We start from the raw sequence: 22,761 nt of genomic DNA, 5'->3' as shown, positions 1-22,761 counted from the left end.
CCATGCCCCCTTCCCTCCTCCGGATGCCTCCGAAACTTTTTCCCACTCTTGCGGCTCCTGCCTTGCCTCTTTCTTGGTTCAGTGCTGTGCTGTAGTGTTGTCACATTTCTTGCTGCCTTACTCCTCACTCTATTCCTTGGGGCCTTTTTGCCACTGTGCTTGCTGCCATTCTCTTTACTCTAAGCCTTGGGGTCCTTGTGCAATTATTTTGGGGCTTTGAGGTGTCCGTTCCACAGTTTGTGCTTTTTTGCCTTTTTCATGGTAGCTTGGGCTGTTTATGCCACTGTTGGTGTCCTTTCTAGTGCCATGGAGTGTTCATGCCACTTTTAGGGTTTTGGGGTACTGTTGCCTCTGCTGTAGATGCCCTTCAGCAAGTTTCATACAACTTGGTTAGAAAATACCGAAGTTAGAGTAAAAAATAGGACGAATTGCTTCTCTCATTGGTTTTAATGGAAACAAATGAAATGGATGAACTTCTGATCTGAGCCAAATGAATCAGGAACTGGACTCCAAAATCCATACTGCACCGAAAATGTTTGCCATGTGCACCCCTACTATCTGCGCTGTTAACAATATTACAGCTTTCCTGGTTTCTTCCTAGCATTTTTATTATTAATAATATAAACATTGCTCTTATGTCAGTTTAATAATAACAATGCCACAACTTTATAAACATGGCTACAGCTAGTATAAACCTCACCATTAAAATAAATATGATTAGTGGTATAAAGTTCTGTACCTCTCCACATAAATCAGAATGAGCAGCCATGATCATCTATGAATATAAACACTGCTTATATAAACCAGTTCTTAAGAAGAAGGTCACACAAGATTGTACACAGGCCTTTTCATCTTTCATGCGTAGACTTGTGATTTAAAACTGCATAAAAAAACCTGCAGGTTTTCATGTGCACACCAACACTGTGTCTGGTTCCTGCAGATCTGCTTTATGACTTTTAAGAGATACATATTATGTACAGACAAGTGTGGCCACTGTTTTCTAGAGTAACAGGCAGGATGTTCCATGTTCTGTTGACCTCGAGTGTGAGAGACTTTTCTTGTTATGATGTGAACGAGGGAGTGGAATTTATTAAAGTTGATCCTCTGGTTATGGGTTAGGCCTGAAAGTATTCCTCCTCCTTAGTGAAAATCCTTCCCTTTAGATTCTGCTCCTGTGTTGTGTGCTCCAACAATCTGACAATCTTACCGGTTAAGTTCTCTTTAAAAAAACTAAAGTCAGTGATCCTGGAACTCCCCTTCCTTCCAACAGATAACTGATTTACAAAAGAAACAAATATGTTCACCTTCAGGCTCTGATCCTTCTTCTTCACTTGTGGGCACGTGATAAAAAAAATATGCAAAATGTTCTGCTCCCTTCCCCCAATCTCTAAAATAACCCCCTCGCCCTAATGCCTCAACCACACACCTCAGAAACCCCCAAAGGCACTTCAAAAGTGTTACGAATTTGGGCCAAGGAGGCCTCAGACCAGGCCCTCATACCTTCCGTTGCTGGGCCCCGAGTTCGGTCCCTCTTGCTCTCGCAGCAGTTGGCAGCCCCCTGCGCGGACATGCAACGCCACACACCCCGGTCCCTCCGGCGTTGGCCTGCACCTCTTCTCCGGTGGCGCCTGCCACCCGCGGCCCACGCCACTGCCACTGACATCCTCAGCGTCCTACTCTAGGCGCACGCATGCGCCATGCACCGAGACTTAAAGGGACCATGGTGGGAAAAGCTCCCACGGCCCGTACTGATGATGTCAGCAGTCCAGCATATTTAAGGTAAGCTCTGCCAGTCAGAGCTTGCCTTGGCAACAGGTCACCTCGCTTGCCTTGCATAGTTCCTGAGTTGCCGTGTTCCTGATCCTGAGTTCCAGTGTTCGTTTCTGTTTGTTCCTGTTCCTGACATCCACCTTTCATTGCCGGCCTTGCCTTAGTTCTTCTTTGCTTTGCTCCTCGGACTGATTTTGGCTTGACCCTTGGACTGGACCCGACTATGTCTTCGCCGCCTGCCTCTGACCTTTGTCCGGATATGACTACGACTTTGCCGCCTGCCTCTGACCTCCTTCATTCTTTCTGCCCCTACGCAGGCCAGTTGGAAGCCTCCTCCCTTCTACCTGCCAGTGGGAGTAGGAAGAAGGGAGGAAGCCGCTGATTGGCCAGTGAGGCAGGAAGAAGGGGCATTGCATAGCCCGGGTGGGAGGAATGGTAGTGTCAAACCCCCGATGAAGCAAGGCTGCCACGGGAGCTCATCCCTGTGGCAGTGAAAAGGAAATCCGACAAAGGCCGCCACGGGAGCTCATCCCCGTGGTGGCGAAGAGGAAACCCGACCCCGACCAAGCAAGGCTGCTACGGGAGCCCATCCACGTGGTGGCGAAAAAGAAGGCCTGCCAGAGTAAAGCAGCGGCAGAACTGGAGCCCATCCCTGCAGCGAAGGAAGAAGAGGTTTAGCAGTGTGAGCATATGTGTGTGGGTGTGAATGTATGCCTGGGTGAGAGCTTGTGTGTGGGTGTGAATTTGTGCCTGGGTGAGAGTTTGGGTGTGAATGGGTGTCTGGGTGAGAGTTTGGGTGTGTGAGTATGAATGGGTGCCTGGGTGAGAGTTTGGGTGTGTGGGTATGAATGGGTGCTTGGGTGAGAGCTGGTGTGAATGGATGCGCGAGCATTTGTGTGTGATTGAGAGCTTGTATATAAGAAAGTATGTGTGTGATTGAGAGAGAGACTGGTCAGGGAGGTGATGTGTTTCTGTGTGTGAGAGAGAAATTGGTCAGGAAGATGACTGGTGTGTGTGTGAGAGAGACCGAGACTGGTCGTGGAGTCTAATTGTGTGTGTGTGTGTGTGTGTGTGTGTGTGTGACTGGATGTGGGTGCTAAGGAAGAGGACTGTGAGGACAGAGCTTCAGCAGCCCTTGCTGCTTCTGGTGAGTGCTATTGTTCTGGAAGGGAAAGGAGTAGGAGAGTTGCTGGAGAGGGTAAGTAAAGGTGGCTTTTTAAATTTATTTTTCTTGATTGACTACCATTTTAATTATTGGGTATTATGCGATGTCTGCTGTTTTGAAATAGTTTATTGATATTTGGAGAATTTTTAACAATTGTTATAAGTTTTTAATTGTTGGATGTTATTGTGTTCATCAGCTGTTTTATAACATTTATTAGTATAGCTTTACAATTATTTCTGTATGGGGCTCTATAGCAACTTGGCTTATTCTGTTTTCCTAATAGGAAGTGTATTAGTGTTTAGGGCCTGGTTTAATATTTATAGTGTTGCCTTTTCATAGATAGGGTTGTTACTGTTGATGTGTTCCATAATACAGGTGTAACTTTGTGCGGGTTAGTTTGTATGCATTATTGCAGATCCTGGGACTATGTTAGGTGCTATATTTCTCTTTCCATTTCTCCAGGTTTGCACTGCATGCAGAGTGGCTTTTTTTGTTTTCCATTCCAGTTTCTGTCTCCATATTTATAATTTGTGTTTTTCTGTACTTGGTGAAGGTCAGTTCAGGGTGTGTGACCCAGGTGAGGTATTTTACTAGCATGTAGGCATTTGTATCAATCTTATTTGTTGTGTTTTCTCAATAGGACATGCATTAGTGGTCAATTACTGTCTTTTCATAAGGAAGGCTATTGTGTCTGGTAGTAAAGGGAGTTTGTTTTGCTTTTACTGAGATGTCATCAGAACCAGAATATCTTTTTTGTTTGGCGACTTGTACGGGTGATGCCCTAGTTCTGCTCTGCACTCATTGCTGGGGGTGGAGGGGGTTCCTGGGAATGCAGAGTGCATGTTTACATATAGCCCCGTGACAGTCACATGTTCAGTGTGTCACACATGTGAGAACCATTTGTCAGGTAAGTCCTGGCCAAAAAAAAAAAAAGGCTGAGAACCATTGCACTACAGTAACCTACACTGTCCATTAAAGAACAAGCAGCAATTTTATAGCTTAATAAGTTCCTTGCTAAACTACTAGAGCCTACTCCACAAAGGCACAGGTATATATGGATCCTAATAAAAACATCCCTATGAAGATTCCCTTGGATCCCCCTGCATTGTTTGAAATTTTGGTGTGGGTAGGATATTAAACACAAAGTTATCGGTTGGGGTGTGGGTGCACGCAGACACGACGAGCTCATAAATAAGCCTTCTCGCTTCGAAAAATAGGCTACAAGCAGATTTTTGAGGTCAGCCTTTTTCCTGGGACTGCAGGTTCTAGCCACAATCACCATGTTACACCGTCCTAATAGTAAAGGGCTCGCCTCTTCTGGAATGTCACTGCCAGGCTCCCTCACCCCCGCCCGTGCCACGGTGCTACCCAGCAGCACTCCTGCCTCCTGCCAGCACAGTCACTACATGGCCCGGTGCCCGGACCATCACAGCAGCCAATCAGAGGCGAGCTCTGAAGCCCCCCCCCCCCCCCCCGCCAGGAACGGGCCAATGAGAGACCGCCTTGCGCCTGGCTGGCGGGGAGTGAGTGGAGTTTTCGGCCGCAGCCGTGCCGGCGCGCGCCCTGTGTGCCTTCGGAAGGGGAGGGACGTGAATATGGCGGAACAATCGCCGCCGCCGCCGGGCTCCGCGGCCCCGGGCAATAACTGCGGCGTGCCGGTGCTCTTCTGCTTCTCGGTGTTCGCGCGGCCGTCCTCGGTGCCGCCCGGCTCGGGCTACGAGGCGCTCGTCCAGAAGTTCCTGAACCTGTACGGGGACCGGATCGACGTGCACCGCAAATTCGTGGTGCAGCTCTTCGCGGACGAGTGGGGCCAGTACATCGACCTGCCCAAGGGCTTCCTGGTCAGCGAGAGGTGCAAGGTGCGGCTGGTGCCCCTGCAAATACAGGTGGGAGACAGAGGGAGAGGCCACTGATTGCAGTTGGTTTCTAATAATAATTGTTTTAATTATGTGATGTGTTCAGCCTAGCAAATAATGTCAACGACAGCCCCTTGGTGGCAGCAAAGTATGTTCTTGGCTGAGACTCTACTGTCGCTAATGAACTGAGACTTTTGCGGAAGCAACAAGTGCAGGCTTTTTTTTTTTTTTTTTACTTTGGCAACGCATCTCAAAGCGGCACGCCAATGAAGTTATCGGAGTCTGAATGCTTCTGCTCACTGCAGGCGTTTTGGCTTTCACGGTAAGATCTCGCCCTTAAGCTGCTGCAGGAATGGTGACCTCTGCTTCCGGAGTGCTACAGACACGCCGGTCTGACTTCCCAGGATTTCCAGAAGGAATATGCATGAGAATTATTTTAAAAACATTTATATGATGGTCTGATATGAGCACCCGATGTGGTGAACTAATCTACGCTTCTGGGCATGAGATATAAAACCAATCTGTTAATGGTAATTATTTCTCATTGCTGACCTAGCCTTCTTGGCAATTAGGAAAGCAAAAAGCCTTGGCTCCTTTTTTTTTTTTTTTTTTTCTGAAAGGAAAAATACAGTTCCTGATGCACATCAAAATATATGTGAGCCAAGAATCGGCTGATTTATAACCTCTGGCCGTCTTGGAAAATAGACCTGTACGTGTAAACCAGAAGACTACTGAGCTAGTAGTATGTGAACAGCAGGCGGAACCGAAAATCACAACCAGTTTAGCAACTTCCCCGAGGCAAGTGGATTGCTTTTGAGGAAACAGGGACCTCACCAAATTACACTAGGCCTAGTGTGGATTTCATATTAGCGAAATAAGACGTTGAATAGTTTGGATTTCTGCATCCCTTAAACGTGACAGCATGTGACACATACCCACTGTCTCTTTTTATTTTCTTAAATATTGGGACAAAAATTATTTCTTCCAAGAAGAAAGCATGCAGTAAATCTCAAAATAAAAATGCATCAGTACAATAAGTAACATTTAAGACTTGCAAGCGGGTGCGCGCACACGGACGTGGCAATTTTATTACATTTGTATGTGTCATAAAATTGGCTATACGTGCGCACGACTATATATTGACGTGCGCATATGGAGACTCAAGCGCACACCCACCAACACAATTACCTGTTTCCCCAGTTTTTCCAGTTCGGCCCAGTAAAGGAGAGGACTTCCTAAACCCCCTAACTAACTTGCCTCTCTCTTATCCTATTAGCCCTGAGGCTTAATGCCCCACTGACTAGCCTAGTTTTTTTTTTTTTTTTTTGTTACATGACCATAGCAGAAGTAAAGCTTTGCGGTAGGGGACCCCGGCATGTGCCTAAACGCTTAACGCGCAGACTTCATGGTGCAGTTCTGGCCCACCCATGCCCCTCCCCTTTTGGTGAGAACAATTTTTATGCACGTAGCTGCGCGGGTTTTCAAATCCATGTGGTGCGTGCCAGACCAAGTCATAAGAACATAAGAATATGCCATACTGGGTCAGACCAAGGGTCCATCAAGCCCAGCATCCTGTTTCCAACAGAGGCCAATCCAGGCCACAAGAACCTGGCAAGTACCCAAAAATTAAGTCTATTCCATGTTACCATTGCTAGTAATAGCAGTGGTTATTATCTAAGTCAACTTAATTAATAGCAGGTAATGGACTTCTCCTCCAAGAACTTATCCAATCCTTTTTTAAACCCAGCTAACACTAACTGCACTAACCATATCCCCTGGCAACAAATTCCAGAGTTTAATTGTGCGTTGCGTAAAAAAGAACTTTCTCCGATTAGTTTAGTTTTAAATGTGCTACTTGCTAACTTCATGGAGTGCCCCCTAGTCTTTCTATTATTCGAAAGAGTAAAAAACCGATTCACATCTACCCGTTCTAGACCTCTCATGATTTTAAACACCTCTATCATATCCCCCCTCAGCTGTCTCTTCTCCAAGCTGAAAAGTCCTAATCTCTTTAGTCTTTCCTCATAGGGGAGCTGTTCCATTCCCTTTATCATTTTGGAGTCCTTCTCTGTACCTTCTCCATCGCAATTATATCTTTTTTGAGATGCGGCGACCAGAATTGTACACAATATTCAAGGTGCGGTCTTACCATGGAGTGATACGGAGGCATTATGACATTTTCCGTTTTATTCACCATTCCCTTTCTAATAATTCCCAACATTCTGTTTGCTTTTTTGACTGCCGCAGCACACTGAACCGACGATTTCAATGTGTTATCCACTATGACGCCTAGATCTCTTTCTTGGGTTGTAGCACCTAATATGAAACCTAACATTGTGTAACTATAGCATGGGTTATTTTTCCCTATATGCATCACATTGCACTTGTCTACATTAAATTTCATCTGCCATTTAGATGCCCAATTTTCCAGCCTCACAAGGTCTTCCTGCAATTTATCACTATCTGCTTGTGATACTCTGAACAATTTTGTATCATCTGCAAATTTGATTACCTCACTCGTCGTATTTCTTTCCAGATCATTTATAAATATATTGAAAAGTAAGAGTCCCAATACAGATCCCTGAGGCACTCCACTGCCCACTCCCTTCCACTGAGAAAATTGTCCATTTAATCCTACTCTCTGTTTCCTGCCTTTTAGCCAGTTTGCAATCCACGAAAGGACATCGCCACCTATCCCATGACTTTTTACTTTTCCTAGAAGCCTCTCATGAGGAGCTTTGTCAAATGCCTTCTGAAAATCCAAGTACACTACATCTACTGGTTCACCTTTATCCACATGTTTATTAACTCCTTCAAAAAATTGAAGCAGATTTGTGAGGCAAGACTTGCCTTGGGTAAAGCCATGCTGACTTTGTTCCATTAAACCATGTCTTTCTATATGTTCTGTGATTTTGATGTTTAGAACACGTTCCACTATTTTTCCTGGCACTGAAGTCAGGCTAACTGGTCTGTAATTTCCCGGATCTCCCCTGGAGCCCTTCTTAAATATGGGGGTTACATTAGCTATCCTCCAGTCTTCAGGTACAATGGATGATTTTAATGATAGGTCTGAAATTTCATTTTTTAGTTCACGCGTGTACCTCTCGGCTTTGGCACGCGTAGGGCTTTTAAAATCGACCTGTTAGGAAATTTAATGTTATACGTTGAAAGTAACATAAGTATAGCAACTACATGGCTGCATATAGAATTAAAAAAAAACAACTACGCTAACAATTCTGAGAAAGTGACCGAGTTAGGCAAAACATCCTGGGCAAACTCTGCTCTATATAACTTAATAAATTCAGCAAGTTGAGCAGAATCACAAAATAACATATTCCACACCCTTAAAGATAGCCCTTAAAGATAGCAAAGAACCATAAAAAGAGCTACTCCCTAATTTTAGGACCTCAGGCTGCATATTTATACATTTTTCTTTGTTTCTTGGTGAGCTTAGAGCTATATGGAAACCTGTTGGGAAGGATTCTTTGTTTTTTTTGCTTGAAAAAGATATTGGGAACACAAATTCAGCTATTAGAGTGGCTTTAGCTAGTTTACTAGTCAGAAGTCTCTCTGATAGACTGGACAATAAACTTGAACAGTTAATACCTCTTTTTGTTATATTTCAGTTTTGCCTGTACCTAATGAAAGCCAGTGCTTGTAAGATATCAGGCACAAGAAGCACTTTAGTGACACTAGGTAGGTGGGATTCAGCCATGTTCAGAGATGCCATAAGATATTTACAAAACAAGTCATAAGCGGAGAAGGGCATTCAGCTTGAGAAAGTGTTTCATTTTAAATTCCTAGGAAGTAATTTTCAAAGTTATGTCGCATGCGCAAAATTTATCACATACACGCGTAGGTAGACTGTACTCATGCAATCAGTATTTTACAAAAGTTGAAAGTACACGTGTACTTTACATTTCACACGCATATATACACTTGTAAAAAAAAAAAAAAAAAGACATGATCTTGGGGGTATTCCAGGGCGGGGCCATCATTTTATGCACGAAAGTTGCTATTTTAAGACACACGCGTACATTTGGCAACTTGCTCATGTCCTCTGGAGGGGGCAGCCAGCGGCGAAAACAGCTTGCAGCGGTCCCCCCCGCGCAGGTCCCGGTTCTCCTGGCTCAGCCCTCATCTGAAGATTGTGAAGTCAGGTAAGAGCCCATTGTTCTGTGCCCTCTCCAGTCACGGTGCGAGCGGAGCGAAGCATACTTAAAGCACATGGACGGGCGTGCGTGACACACGCCGTGACGTCACGCCCGCCTGTCCATGTGCTTGAGCACCCAAATTGACAGGCGCTCCAGCAGATGAAAGCACATGGGTGGGTGTGACGTCACGCCCACCCGACCATGTGCTTTCATCGGCTTGAGCGCCCGAAATGACGGGCGCTCAAGCCAATGAAAGTACGCTTCGCTTCGCTCCGCTTGCGCTGTGACTGGAGAGGGCACAGAACAATCTTCAGATGAGGGCTGAGCCAGGAGAACCGGGACCTGCGTGGGGGGGACCGCTGCAAGCTGCTTTCGCCGCCGGCTGCCCCCTCCGGAGGACGGCAGAGAAGGGAAGGGGCTGAAAGCAACAAAAAGTAAGTTTTCATGGGTTAAAGTTGGGATCCTCTTCCTGGTGCCTGTCATTTCAAATGACAGGCACCAGGAAGAGGATCCTTCCTGGTGCCTGGTACCTGTCATTTCAAATGACATTTGAAATGACAGGTACCAGCGGACCCAGGATACTGTATAGGCGCTGTATTAAGCGCCTATACAGTAAAATGGGTTGCGTGGGCCTAACACGTCACAGACGCTTCTTGGAAGTGGCTTGCATTTGCAAGCTATTTAAATACAGTATCGAGCAGTAGATGAGCCGAACTGTGCGTGCGGCAAACGCGGGAGCGCCCGGCACTAACGCAGCTCTTCTACCGCTCCTTACTGTATCGGCCCGTCAGGAAGAAGACAGCCTGACCCCTTCTCCCTGTGTGTGCAGTGCACTATTTGCAGTGTGAGAGGGAAGTGCAGATATAAAGAGAGAAACTGAGCAAAGGGAGAGGGTGAGAGAGCAAGAGAAATCAAAGGGTAATTTATTTTTCTTGTATTATTTAATGCATTACCTAGGCAACATGTACAAATTGTCATGCCAACAAAGGCTCTTGAATGAAATTCCCAGAGCAAGAGACAGAGCAAAGAGGAAGAGGACATTGGAGACAGAAAAGAAGTTAAGGGGAAGAAAAGAATGATCTGGGGCATTGTTACAGGGAGATAAAACTGGGGCTAAGTGAAGCCTCGAGCTGTAATGTGGTTGGCACGGCCAGACGAGAAAGCGAGCCCATCAGATCCACACTGACAACTGTCAGACGTACCCCGAGGCAGGACTGATAGGATCCTTCGCCTATAGCAATCTTCTCCCCCCACAGGTTGATCCCTTGGGTTCTGACGGCTGGCTGGTCTTAGTGTCCCTGGATGGTAACACATGCGAGAGTCCAAGTCCATGTGAAGGTCAGGGCAGACAGCAAACAGCAAGAGCCAGTAGACAGGCCAGAGGTCGGGGCAGGCAGCAGACTAAGAATGATTGGGTCCAAGGCAGAGGAGAGTTTCAGGCAGCGATCAAAGAAGGTCAGGGTCCAAGGTGAGATCAGAATCCGGGAAGTCAAGCTGAGGGAGACAGGACAAAGACGAAAACCAAGGTAAACAGGATAACAGTGAGGCAAGACAGGCAAGGGCAAAGTAGGAAGGCAGGAACGCTGGACTACGGGTTCGAGACGGGCAGAACCATGGCCACACGCACCGGGACCAGGAGGCACCCCAGGAGACCTGATGCGGAGGAGACTGATGCTCTTTTGAAGGAGCCTTAAGTAGAGGAGAGCTGGTGATGTCATCGGGGGGTGCCATGGACCCTTTAAGACTGGAGGTGTTGGGTGTGGGTGCGCCTGGAGAAGATCAAGAGAGGAAAGGAGGTGTGGCAGTGACCTGAGCCGCGCTGAGCGGCGTGTGAGAGCATGGCGGCGGCCAGGGCGCGAGACAGAGCTGGCCGTGTTGGGATGCATGAGGCGGCTCCTTAGGAAAATTGTAAGTGAAAGGAAGCTGGGTGCTACTTAGCATACATGCTGCAGAATTTGCTAATTTTGAACTAATATGATTTATGTGCAGAAAGGTTACACCGATGAGGTGTCTCTTTTCCTGTTCCTTCTCGTTGCCGCCTTGGTGACCCCTGGTTGCATGAAAGATGCGCATGTGCATACATGCACCAGAAAACTTGGATTGAATTGTTTTCTCTGGGAATTTTAAGAGTGCATATTATGACAAGAACAAAAATATTTACCTGGAAAAACGATGAGTAATTTTTTTTCCACTGGTTTTCTCCCATTTTTATTCTTGTAGTAATCACTGATGAGTTCCTGGGTCAAAAAAATCAGAAAATGAAGGGTCCCTATGGAGAGCATGAAGCGTCTCCTTCTCTTCAAGCAAAGAAAGGAGGCAGAGGTGTGGTTTTGTTCTAGTGCAGGGCTTTCCATACCTGTCCTGCAGACCCCCAGCCAGTCAGGTTTGCAGGATATCCACAATGAATATGCATGAGATAAATTTGCATATACTGAGTCTCCATAATATGCAATTTTATCTCATGCATATTCATTGTGGATATCCTGAAAACCCGACTGGCTGTGGGGTCCCCAGGACAGGTTTGGGAAGCCCTGGTCTAGTGAGTGTGTGTGTGTGTATATATTTTTTTGTTTGGGGGTGAGGGTTGGGGAGAGTGAGTTGGAGGGCTGTTGCTACTGGACCTGAAATTTCATGCCCTGTCTAAACAGACTTATCCAGTGTTCCTTTAAGTGAGTGTCTTAATGACTGGATGAACAAAGATAACAGAAGTGTGCTGCTTGACAAATAATAGAAACGCTCAACAGCTCTGAGTGTTTGATTTTCAAGGCTGAGGAAACATTCTTGTTTTTAGATAATGAAAGTTGTTTTCTAATGTTTTCATTTGCCCTGTACATATTTGGCTTCTTCTTAAAGACCTCTATAAGATCTTTATTGATTGAACATTGACAGCCTCCATTAGATACATTGCTGTGATGTCCCCGAAGAAAAGCAGGGCCGCCAGTCTAGGCGCAGTGGGGAATGGGCGTTTAAAAACCAGGGATAGATTTTCTAATAAACTGGTAAATATTGTCCTGTATGTACAGTTAGCTAGCGTTTGTGTGCTACTCACTCTGTCATCTGAAACTGAGCTGTCGGCGGGACGTTTGTAGAGCTGCCGCTGACGCCTGCATCATTTGGGTTTCCTCACACTGCTGAAATGGGAATGTGGGGCTGGATATTCCAGTTGATGATCACCATTTGAAGCTTTGGATTTTAAATTTAATTACTCGCCTTTTCCAAATCCGAGCTCCAAGCAAGTCTGCATTCAGGTGCTGTAGTTATTTCCCTGCCCAAGAGGACTGGAGGATGAATTCTTATTAGCGTGGCTTTCTGTGGATCTGACCAGCTCAGGGTATGCACTAAATGTCCAGAACTCATGGCGTAGGACAATAATGCAAATGACAGATGGATAGTTAGGCTCGCTAACGCCCCATTCCACGCACCCATTGCCTCTCGCATGCCAAGACTGTACAGTGTGTCAGACACGAGTTAGCGTGGAGAAGTGAATGACTGGCCAGGAGAATTTGCACACATTGACGCAGTGTGTGCATATAAGAAAGCACCTTCCCAGGCTGTCATTTTTCACAAGCTCTGTCAGCTAGTTGTCTTAATTACCACAGCAGAAATAACAATTCATAATTCTTGAATGCATGTTCTCCTCAGCCACTGCAACCTCAAGGGCCAAGCTTTTCAAACATGAAGTTAGGTATCCATGTGGGATTTTCTGCCAACAGCATAATTACACAAAGTGGGATGGATTTTGAACTAATATTAGATGATTGAAATAAATCCCCCTACATGCCTAGAAATAAAATATCCAAGTGTTAGGCAGCCAAACGAATGATTTGTTTTGGCATCTGATATTTGTGGTAGAACTGATTATGGGATTTAGTTGGCTAAAGTTCTGTAAAACGTTTTTTTATTCTGTTGCGATGAAAGCTAACGGTTGACACAGCATCAAAAGTAGAAGTCACTTTGTTCTGGAAGTAGCAGCAAAACAAAATCCAGCCTTTGCTTTTTACAGTAGGAATGTATTCAGTTAAATAAGGGAACAACCTTAATCATAATGCATTTTAAACAGATTAATGGCACTGGAGTGTCATCCTGTTAAGTGAGCAGTCGATAGCTGAAATAAGACCTGCAACAGATGAGACAAAGGTCTCTCACCGGTCCTGAATGATTTCGGCCAAGAAATGCAAATATTCGATTTACGTAAAGCAATAAGAATGCTAAATAATCCTGCAATTTATATAGTCTAGCAATTTTTTTTATTTCATGATTTGATTACAATTAAGTTAAACTGTTATGCTTAAAATAGAACCAGGATATTAACTATAAATGAAGCAACAGATGAACACAAATGTTTTAAACTGAATATCAAAACATGGGTTTAAATGACAGTCATAGATTGCCTGAATTTGGCCATTCTCGTTGGTATTTGATGGCAGTGGAGAAATAGAGGCAAACCTTAGTTTGACATACAAAAGAGAAACTACATCTACCAGCATGCAGAGTAAAGAGTTCAGTTCCAGCCCTACTTTGAATGAAGGGTCAAAGTTGCATGAATTACCGGGAGCAGAACATGTGTTTAATTATTTGTATTAAGTAGCTGCCACTTGCAGAGTGGTTGCGAAGCAATGAGGCAGACTCCCTCCTCAGTCCTTGCCCTGCTCGATTCCAGCACGCCCGTTCAGACCCAAGCAGTTGTTCCCTTTTTCCTCCTTACCTGCTCATGTCCGGGCATTCCTCCTGGTCTTCCAGCTTCACAAAGTATAGGCATGTGAACCCATCCCTCGTTGACATGGATGCACCAGCACAGTCCCCGGCAGAAAGATGCCACTTGCAGAGTGCTAAGCATATTACATGTATAGATTAAAAAAAATGTAAACATGGATTCTGTAATAATTTTGTTATAACTGCAGGATTACGTCCAAACTTTTTGTTTGTTTGCACTACTGCTTTAAGTGGCCAATGTACTAAACAGTATTAACATTTGACTGTTAAAGACCGATAAGATGAAAATGAGGCAGAAGTAACAACATCTCCATGAGCTATGTTTTTTTGCATTAATGGATCTGTTATGTTTTACTCATTTTTTTAACACGCGTTCTTTGCTAATAGGTAATGAGCTATTTAGCTTAATTCTACATCTCATTGCTTCATTAGCATTGATTTTGCATTAACTCGCTTGGCCTAGCTTGCATTACAGCTAACAGTGCTGCTAATGCACATTGGTCTGTAGGCGTTGAAAGCATGTCGACATATGCGTTGCATTAAACAACCTTTAGAAAACTGGCTTCTAAATCTACAGTGACTATTTTGTTTACATAAAATCTAATTTTATTTTTCAGCTGACCACACTGGGGAATCTTACGCCCTCAAGCACTGTGTTTTTCTGCTGTGATATGCAAGAAAGGTTTAGACCTGCAATCAAATACTTTGGAGACATCATTAGTGTGGGACAGAGACTGGTAGGTATAAGGTTTATTTTATAGTGGATTTTTATCTCTAAAATGTCACTAAATCCGACTTTTATATGGTGTGTGCTTTTTTAAAATGAATTCAATACTGATGCGTGTTAGTTTCTTCTTTCCATTTTAGCTTCAGGGTGCACGGATTTTAGGAATCCCGGTCATTGTAACCGAGCAGTATCCCAAAGGTCTTGGCAGTACCGTGCAAGAACTGGATCTAACAGGGGTTAAACTTGTGCTTCCCAAAACAAAGTTTTCTATGGTGCTACCAGAAGTAGAAGCTGCCTTAGCAGAAATTCCCGGCGTCCGCAGCGTTGTCTTATTCGGAGTGGAAGTATGTACATTTCTTTCTTAAAGAACCTAGAACCAAAATGTTTGACTTTCGAGGTTCAGTGTGACAAAATGTTTTGAGTTCTGCAGCGTTTCTGATGAAAGGAATCAGGACTTTAGGACTATTGACCTGCGAAATGGTGAATAGTAGAAACCACCTGAGACTCATTTTCAGCTACCAAATATGTGACAGAAAGCACAGTTTCAAACTAAAAGTGCTTTTTGCCTCAAGACTGATCAGTGTAACACTGAGAAAATGTCTAATCAAAGTATTTCTGGGTGCCGAGTGACACTTTGTCTTGATTGTAGTTTGTGCCTATCAGGAGAGATGCTTTTGCACCACTTAAATTGCTCATGCTACTGTAGTATGGATCTGATACTTTTGTCCCATGGTAACGTTTGGTGCTTTTCTGACAGACTCACGTATGCATTCAGCAAACTGCGCTGGATTTGATTGGACGAGGTGTGGAAGTTCATATTGTGGCTGATGCCTCCTCTTCCAGAAGTATGATGGACAGAATGTTTGCATTAGAGGTATTGTAAACCTACAGATTTCACATTCTTTACGTATGACTTAACATTCTCGAGAAGAGAGGGGTAAAGCAGCCATGCCAGCACATTTTCAGATAAAGAAATCATGACTATACCTCCTCTCCTCAGATTTGTATTAAATTCCTAGAAAGATTTACATTGCTTTTTGAAAGTTAACTCCTGTCAATATGAATCCAAGTAAATCAGAGCATTGCTGTGCTGAAGTGAGTATAGATACATATGTAGAAATAAAGTGTCTCTAAGTATCATCTCAGAGGACTCGAGTGGACTACACAATTTTCATAGTCCTCCCCTTTCAACTGCCTTTGCTTGTTTAAATCCTGAAGACATGGCTTCCAGAATTGGATGGATGAGGTCTCACCAGTCATTTGTTTTGGTATTATCACCAGCCTCATTTCTTTTTTTTTTTTTATTTGTACCTCTCCCTACCATGGAATATGATTCCCTGTTCCTCCACCCAAACGCTCTCGCCTCATCTGCCATTATGAACTGCTTTACTGGGTTTCAGCACTTTTATGCACTGAATGAGCTGCCACTCAACCACACGTCAAGCTTTTTAGATGGCGCCTAATTCTTTTCCACACCCTCTGGTGTATCAGCTCTTGCAGAAGAACCTCGTCTTATCAACAAAAAGACAAACCTCCTTTACTACCCCATCTTCAGTATCCCTTAAGATAACTGGTCTTCTCCTTGAAGTGAGCCATTGTACCACCACCCTCCTTTTCCTATTCCTTATCCAGTTTATCACCTTTCTACCTATCACTGAGCTGGCCAGCTTGCTACTTAGCTTCCTCTGTGGAACAGTGTGAAAGGCCTTACTGAAATCTAAGAACATGACGTCCAGCACTCTCCCTAATCTAGTTGCTTTGTTACTCAGTCAAAGAAATCAGATTTGACATGACCTCCCCCTAGCAGTTGCATGCAGCCTGGGATCCTGCATTCAAGATGCTTCACTATATATTTTAGTGGTGATTTCATGAACTTTTCTCCCTGAGTCAGGTTGATTGATCCATAGTTACCAGCCGCCTCCTAAGCTCCCGCTTTCATGCTGAAGAACTGCATCTATCCATTTCCAGTCCCCAGAAACCACTCCTGCCTCCAGAGAGTGATTGTTACTGCCAGAATCTCTTTGTTTCATTCCTTGTCTAGTTTCAGTTTTGCTAGTTCATGAAAACTCTCTTCTAGACGTGAACTGGGATTTACTTCTTTCATTGGTAGTCCTGACATTTATGGTTCCTCGCCAACCACTTTCTTCTGTTAAGATTGCTTCAGGATATTTGCTCAGAATTTGCTTTTCCCTGTCACTCTCCATTCATTCCTGCCCTTCTCCTCTGTCCATTCTCCTTTCTGTAACAACATCTAAAGAAAAGTCAGTATCTTTCTTTCCTGCCTTAGCTGCATTTGCACCTATTGATAACTTTCTTGCCCTTATTTTTGGCAACATCTTCTGAAAGATGTTGCCAAAAATGTTATTTACTTAGTTATTTACTTATTGTTATTTACTTACAGGTCGATCCAGTAAAGTGTGCTCCGTCGGAGCGCACTGTCACCCTGCTCTGGACGCGTGTTTTCCCTTACCCCTTATTCAGTAAGGGGAGGAAAACACGCAGCCCACCCGCGGCACCTAATAGCGCCCTCAACATGCAAATGCATATTGATGGCCCTATTAGGTATTCCCAAGCGATCCAGTAAGTAAAATGTGCAGCCAAGCCGCACATTTTACTCTAAGAAATTAGCGCTGCCCAAAGGTCGGCGCTAATTTTTCCGGCGCCAGGGAAGTGCACAGAAAAGCAGTAAAAACTGCTTTTCTGTGCACCCTCCGACTTAATATCATAGCGATATTAAGTCGGAGGTCCCCAAAAGTAAAAAAAAGTAAAACAAAAAAAAAAAAAAAATTTTGAATTCGGCCTGCGGCTGTCGGGCCGAAAACCGGACGCTCAATTTTGCCGGCGTCCGGTTTCCGAGCCCGTGGCTGTCAGCGGGCTCGAGAACCGACGCCGGCAAAATTGAGCGTCGGCTGTCAAACCCGCTGACAGCCGCCGCTCCAGGCCAAAAGGAGGCGCTAGGGACGCGCTAGTGTCCCTAGCGCCTCCTTTTCCTCGTTTGCACCGCGTCACCTAATTTAAATACTGGATCGCTCGCACCGGCGAGGGGCCGGTGCGCGCGCCGGGAGAGCGGGCGTTAGTCCGCTCTCCCACGGACTTTACTGGATCGGGCTGTTATTTGGTCATAAGTTTATTGCACATTCAGTGACTCATTTTTTACTTTCACCCTGTTCGTTTGCTCCGTCCAGATTTATTCCCGTCGTCACTAGCCTTGAGTTACCCTCCATCAGATAAACTTGGCGCACCTGTGACCTACGTCTGGGATTATTTTAATAATTAAATTACACTGCTGATGCATTAAAAACCCCTTTTTCTGTTTACAAGTGGCAGGCGTAGGATTGCTATTGCATGTACTGGTTCTCTTAACAAACACTTGAGGTGTGCCCCCTATAGAGAAGCCAGGATCTCTCTGCTTCTAAAATGCCTCAATTGACATTCAACAAAATGAAATATTTACCAGCGTACCCCTGACTTGTCTTTTGTATTCAAATAGTCTTCCCTGTGCTGGAGGTCTGTAGACTGTCAAAATTAATGGAAGCTTCATATCGTCTCCATTGCATATCATGGGTCTCCTTCCCTCCCCACATCCCTTACATTTTGACTGCTTATTACATTAGTCTGCCTAAAATGCCAGTCCCTGAACAGAATGACTATATCGCACGTAGGGTTCCCATTGCATAATCCTTCGGATGCTGATCACTTACAGGGCAGCCTCTAACAGTAGAACCTCCAGGACTTGAATTTTATTATCCAGACTATGATGATTTAGGAACCTAGATTTTCTTCCTTTATTCTCCGATCTAATCGCTAGATCCTACCCCTTATTCTGTACAGGCATATTTGTAGCTTTTCCATCTTTGCTGGTTCTTCAATTGACTTCCTTTGTTAGATGGGAGAAACACAGTAACATAGCAGATGAAAGCAGAACAAAACAAATGGGTCCTTTGAGTCTGCCCAGTTATTCCTAGATGCCAGCATGACAGCCAGTAGGCTATTGCGCCTTATCCAAGATAAGTTTTTGGTCATCTTCCTCCATTGTACTCTTGAACTTGCAAGATCCTCTCTTAGTTTACCCCCAGCATCTTAGTTTGATTTTTCCTGCTTTATGCTTCTCGTTACGGGCTTTGAAGTTTTTGCTAGATTTCCTCTGACCTTTCTATTCATAACTTTAAACACCCTTCATGTTCTTCTTTAAAATTGGATTTAAAAAAAAAATCAACATTGTGTATCCTATATACAGGGCAGCAGCGCTACTAAATGGGTTTGCAGTGCCAGATCATTGTCATTCAAACACTGTCCATGCATTCCCCAAGATTACATTAAGCTTCAATTTAATCTGTCATTGAGTGGGACTTTTATCAAGAGTTTTCAGCAGTTGCCTAAAGGAAAAATAGACATTTAAATAAGGCCCACCAGGCTTTTATCAAAAGTCTGATAATACTGGTTTATTTTTAGCTCGGGAGCCCCATATGGTTCTTCATGATGTTACAGAATCAAATGATGCTAAATTTTATATTGTAAAATTAAAATATAGATAACTTCTTGGTATCTCAAAAAAAAACCCCACAAAGTAGATGGCTAGAGATGATAGTTTTATAACGTTCATTGAGGCATGCTTAAAAAAGGCAAGTGTTCGTAACTACTATGGTTCCTTTCAGTTGCTATAGCTACCCATCTTGTTATCTATGTTTTAATCTTAGAATTTAAAATTTTTGCTTCATTTGATTCTGCATTGTTTCGAAACTGAAACTTAATTGTCATGAAAGAGTCACACTGAGCGAGGGTCATGAAGAGCCTTACAGGGCTCCTGAGCAAAAAACTAAGTGAGCACTATTGACTATTTGATAAAAGCCTTGTGGATCTTATTTACTAAAATAAGTTACCATATTTTTCGCTCCATAAGATGCACTTTTTTTTCCCCCAAAAGTGGGGGGGGGGGGGGGAAATGTCTGTGCTTCTTATGGAGCGAATATTAAAAAAAAAAAAAAAAAGCAGCTAACTACAACCCTCCACCCTCCTGACACCCCCCGCCCCCCAAGACTTGTCAAAAGTCCTTGGTGGTCCAGCAGGGGTCCGGGAGCGATCTCCTGCACTCGGGCCGTCGGCTGCCAGTATTCAAAATGGCGCTGATAGCCTGTGCTCCTACCATGTGACAGGGGCCGACTTGGCACCGGTAGCCACTGTGACATAGTAAGGGCAAAGGCTATCGGCGCCATTTTGAATACTGGCAGCCAACTGCCTGAGTGCAGGAGATCGCTCCCGGACCCCCGCTGGACCACCAGGGACTTTTGGCAAATCTTGGGGGGGGGGGGTCAGGAGGGTGGGGGGTTATAGTTAAATAAATTTAAAGGGTTTGGATGGGGAATGGGAACAAAAACCATTTTATGCCCTCCCCTAATTTGCTCCATAAGAAGCACAGACACCCGGGAACAGAGCCGGTTTAGCACACCATTTTTTTATTTTTTTTTTATTTTCCCGCTCTGAATCCTAGGTGCGTCTTATGGTCAGGTGCATCTTTTGGAGCGAAAAATATGGTATATACAAAGTATATTTTTTCTTTAGGCATAAACTGCTGACAGCTCAGGATAAATCCAGTTCAGTGACTTTGATTAAATTGAGGCTTAGTGTAATCTGGTGACGCATAGGCAATGTTAGAACAATGATATGCTGTTGTAGCCTTGCTTAGGGATTACTGCAAAATCTAATTTTCTGTAGTGTGTGTGGGGTTTTTTTTTTTTCTTTCATGGTTTTCCAGGTTTTCTAGGCTAAGCACGGAATACCCTAGAAACTATGAATACTTTTGACATTTTTTCCTAGAAACTGAGAACAAAAACATTTTAGTGCCATTTGCATCCAGACTGCCAGTTATAAAATATAACTCACTGGTATGAGGGAACAGTAATAGCGCCGACAAAAATGACAAATATTTGTTTACAACTCCAGTATAACAACAAGCATGTTCAAACTGATGCAACAGACTTTGCTTCACCAGGATGGGTCAGGAACTGGCTTGAACAAGTAGTTGAATCTTCTTGCTTAAATTGGTGTAGTATTTGCTGCTGCACTAACAGAAGATTATTATTGCGGTGTAGGACATTCAGGCAAAGAAGGGAAAAGAGTAATCATTTTATTTCCTTATAATCATATATTTGTACATAAAATTCGATTTGTTATAATTGAGAGCTTTTACATTGATTGTGCAAGTCCTTGTACTATCCATCCAGTCGTTCCTTCGTCGGGCAGCAGCAGAGATGTGCAGAATTCCACTAACACTGTAAAACCGCAGCCTTTGTAGCATGAAAACCTGTAATCCTTTCCACATATCACAAATGATGAAAAAAGGATAAAAACTTTCAAAAGCCAGCTGTAACTAAAACAATATAAAAAATTATATTGGGATCTCAAACTCCTGTCCTTTAGGGTCACAGAAAAGTCTGATATTCAGGGTAACCAAAATAGGTCAATTAGCTATAAACTTGGATGTACTGCATGAATGACATCTCTTGATAACTTTGAAACTTTCCTGAAGGGTCAGAGCTGGAAACCCCTTTTAGGATATTACGATTCTTTCTTATTAAAAAATTCTTTTTCCTATTATACTAAGCAGGCCAATAGCCAGAATCCCAGAATATTCAGAATATATATATGGCTTAAGCTCACTCTTCCCACAGAGAAACAGACTTTAAAGAAATAGGGTAGAAGTTTGTTTTTATGCTTTGAAATTAAAATAGAACAGTTATTACAGGCCTGCCTGGTGACTGAGATGGAAGGTTATGGGTTTGATTCCTGAGTCGGGTCTTCCACTTTCTGACTCTGCTGGGGCTGCAGATATATTATTCATATCCGCCAGGGAGAAGGGTCATTGCTTAAGGATATACCTAATGGCCTAATTCAGGGCCCATGATTGCAGGTTTCCAGATGGAGCTTTAGTGCATGGCCTTCTGTCCAGAACCATCACTGCAGTGATCAGATTAGATTGTTAGTGGGAGGATGAGATATAAGATAAGGGGAGAAAATCCCTAGGTAGTTGTGAATGGGCTCATGGCACCAGATCCCTGCATTGGTTCTGAATAAGCTGGAAGTATAAAGGAATAATAGAAAACAACTTGATCAAATTTTAAAAAGACCATCTCATTATCTCAGCATAGATTCTGTGACATCTGTAATTACAATAATGCAAGCTAATTTACACACTGTTAACGTGTTTGTGATAGATGCTATAAAATGCTTAAGGACCTTCATTTTCAGATTTTACTTTCCCTGACTTTATCATTGTTTATTATAAGGAACAAAAATGGGTCATTTATGTGATTTATTTTTTTTTTTCATATTTTTGTTCATTTTAATAGAAACTAATCAGTTCATGGAAAAAAAATAATAAAAACTTAAAAATAAGGTCCATGAACATGCTTTATTTAGTAAATTGGGCCCTAAATTTGCTGGTTGGGTAATTTGATTGCACACCACAATTTTTTTTTTCACTATAGGAATCAAAGGTATTAGCAAGCTAAACTTGATCACAGCTGGTCTTCTTGATCATGTACCTAGAAATTTTCTATCTCTTCTGTTTGTTTTTTTCTTCAAAAATTGTTTTTGCACATAAAATTTCCCAGTGTTATAAAACCACTTTGTCATTTCCAGCCAAACACTGGTACTACAAAGCTGAAACAGATGACAGCTGATGTTTTCTTTAGTATAGAATCTGTGTTTTGTTGGGCAGTCTGCGGGCTAATCCCGTGAACTGCTATGCTCACCTTATCGACCAGGCACCGGCTGCAGCGAAATGTTCCCACAGCGGAAAGCCGCTCTGTTCTTCACAGCAACACTCCACCGACCTGCCCTTTGGCTGGACACTACCAACTTCCTGCCACCATGCAAATGGACAACACCAAGATTTAAAGGGTCCATTGTGGGAAAAACCCCGTGGTGTGGCTCAATGACCTCACACAGCTAGGCCTGTAAAAGACCTTCCAGACCATCACCCCCTTACCTCAGCTAATGGTGCTTGTTGACACAGCATTCCTGTCCTTGGTCTCAGCACTCCCTATCTTTCCACTTCAGTTCCAGTGTCATCTTCCTTCAGTTTCAACGTTCCATGTCTTCAGTTCTTGTCTGCCTCCCTTGTTGCCCGTTTGGTCTCTCCTACCTTCCTGCCCTGCTTATTCATCCTTCCATTCCCTTCGGACGGATACCCAGTATTGACCTCAGCTTGACTCCTGGATACTCTTGAACGCCGCCAGCCACGGACCATTGTCTGCCACTGGACATACCACACCTGCACCAAACCAGCTATCTCATCGGATCTCTCCACCTCCAGCAGAGGTCCCCACCTAAGACCTGCCGGCCCCGGTACCCAAAAGCTCAACCTGAGAGGAATGG

The 22,761-nt window shown here is 43.8% G+C and overlaps 1 protein-coding gene across 3 annotated transcripts in view; it reads left to right on the top strand.

Moving 5' to 3' along the window:
- Positions 1-4,458: 4,458 nt before the first annotated feature.
- The window catches only part of ISOC1 (isochorismatase domain containing 1), a 53,973-nt gene continuing 35,670 nt past the window's right edge, over positions 4,459-22,761 (top strand). For all 3 annotated transcript variants that reach the window (XM_029619046.1, XM_029619039.1, XM_029619057.1), the window contains exons 1-4: positions 4,459-4,821; positions 14,276-14,395; positions 14,526-14,729; positions 15,143-15,259. In XM_029619046.1, coding sequence (XP_029474906.1) covers positions 4,531-4,821; positions 14,276-14,395; positions 14,526-14,729; positions 15,143-15,259 — 732 coding nt within the window. In that variant the 5' untranslated portion in view covers positions 4,459-4,530. The remainder of the gene's footprint in view (positions 4,822-14,275; positions 14,396-14,525; positions 14,730-15,142; positions 15,260-22,761) is intronic.

The sequence above is a fragment of the Rhinatrema bivittatum genome, chromosome 1 (assembly GCF_901001135.1).
Source record: "Rhinatrema bivittatum chromosome 1, aRhiBiv1.1, whole genome shotgun sequence".
NCBI lineage: Eukaryota > Metazoa > Chordata > Amphibia > Gymnophiona > Rhinatrematidae > Rhinatrema > Rhinatrema bivittatum.
This window is presented reverse-complemented; position numbering and strand designations above follow the sequence as displayed.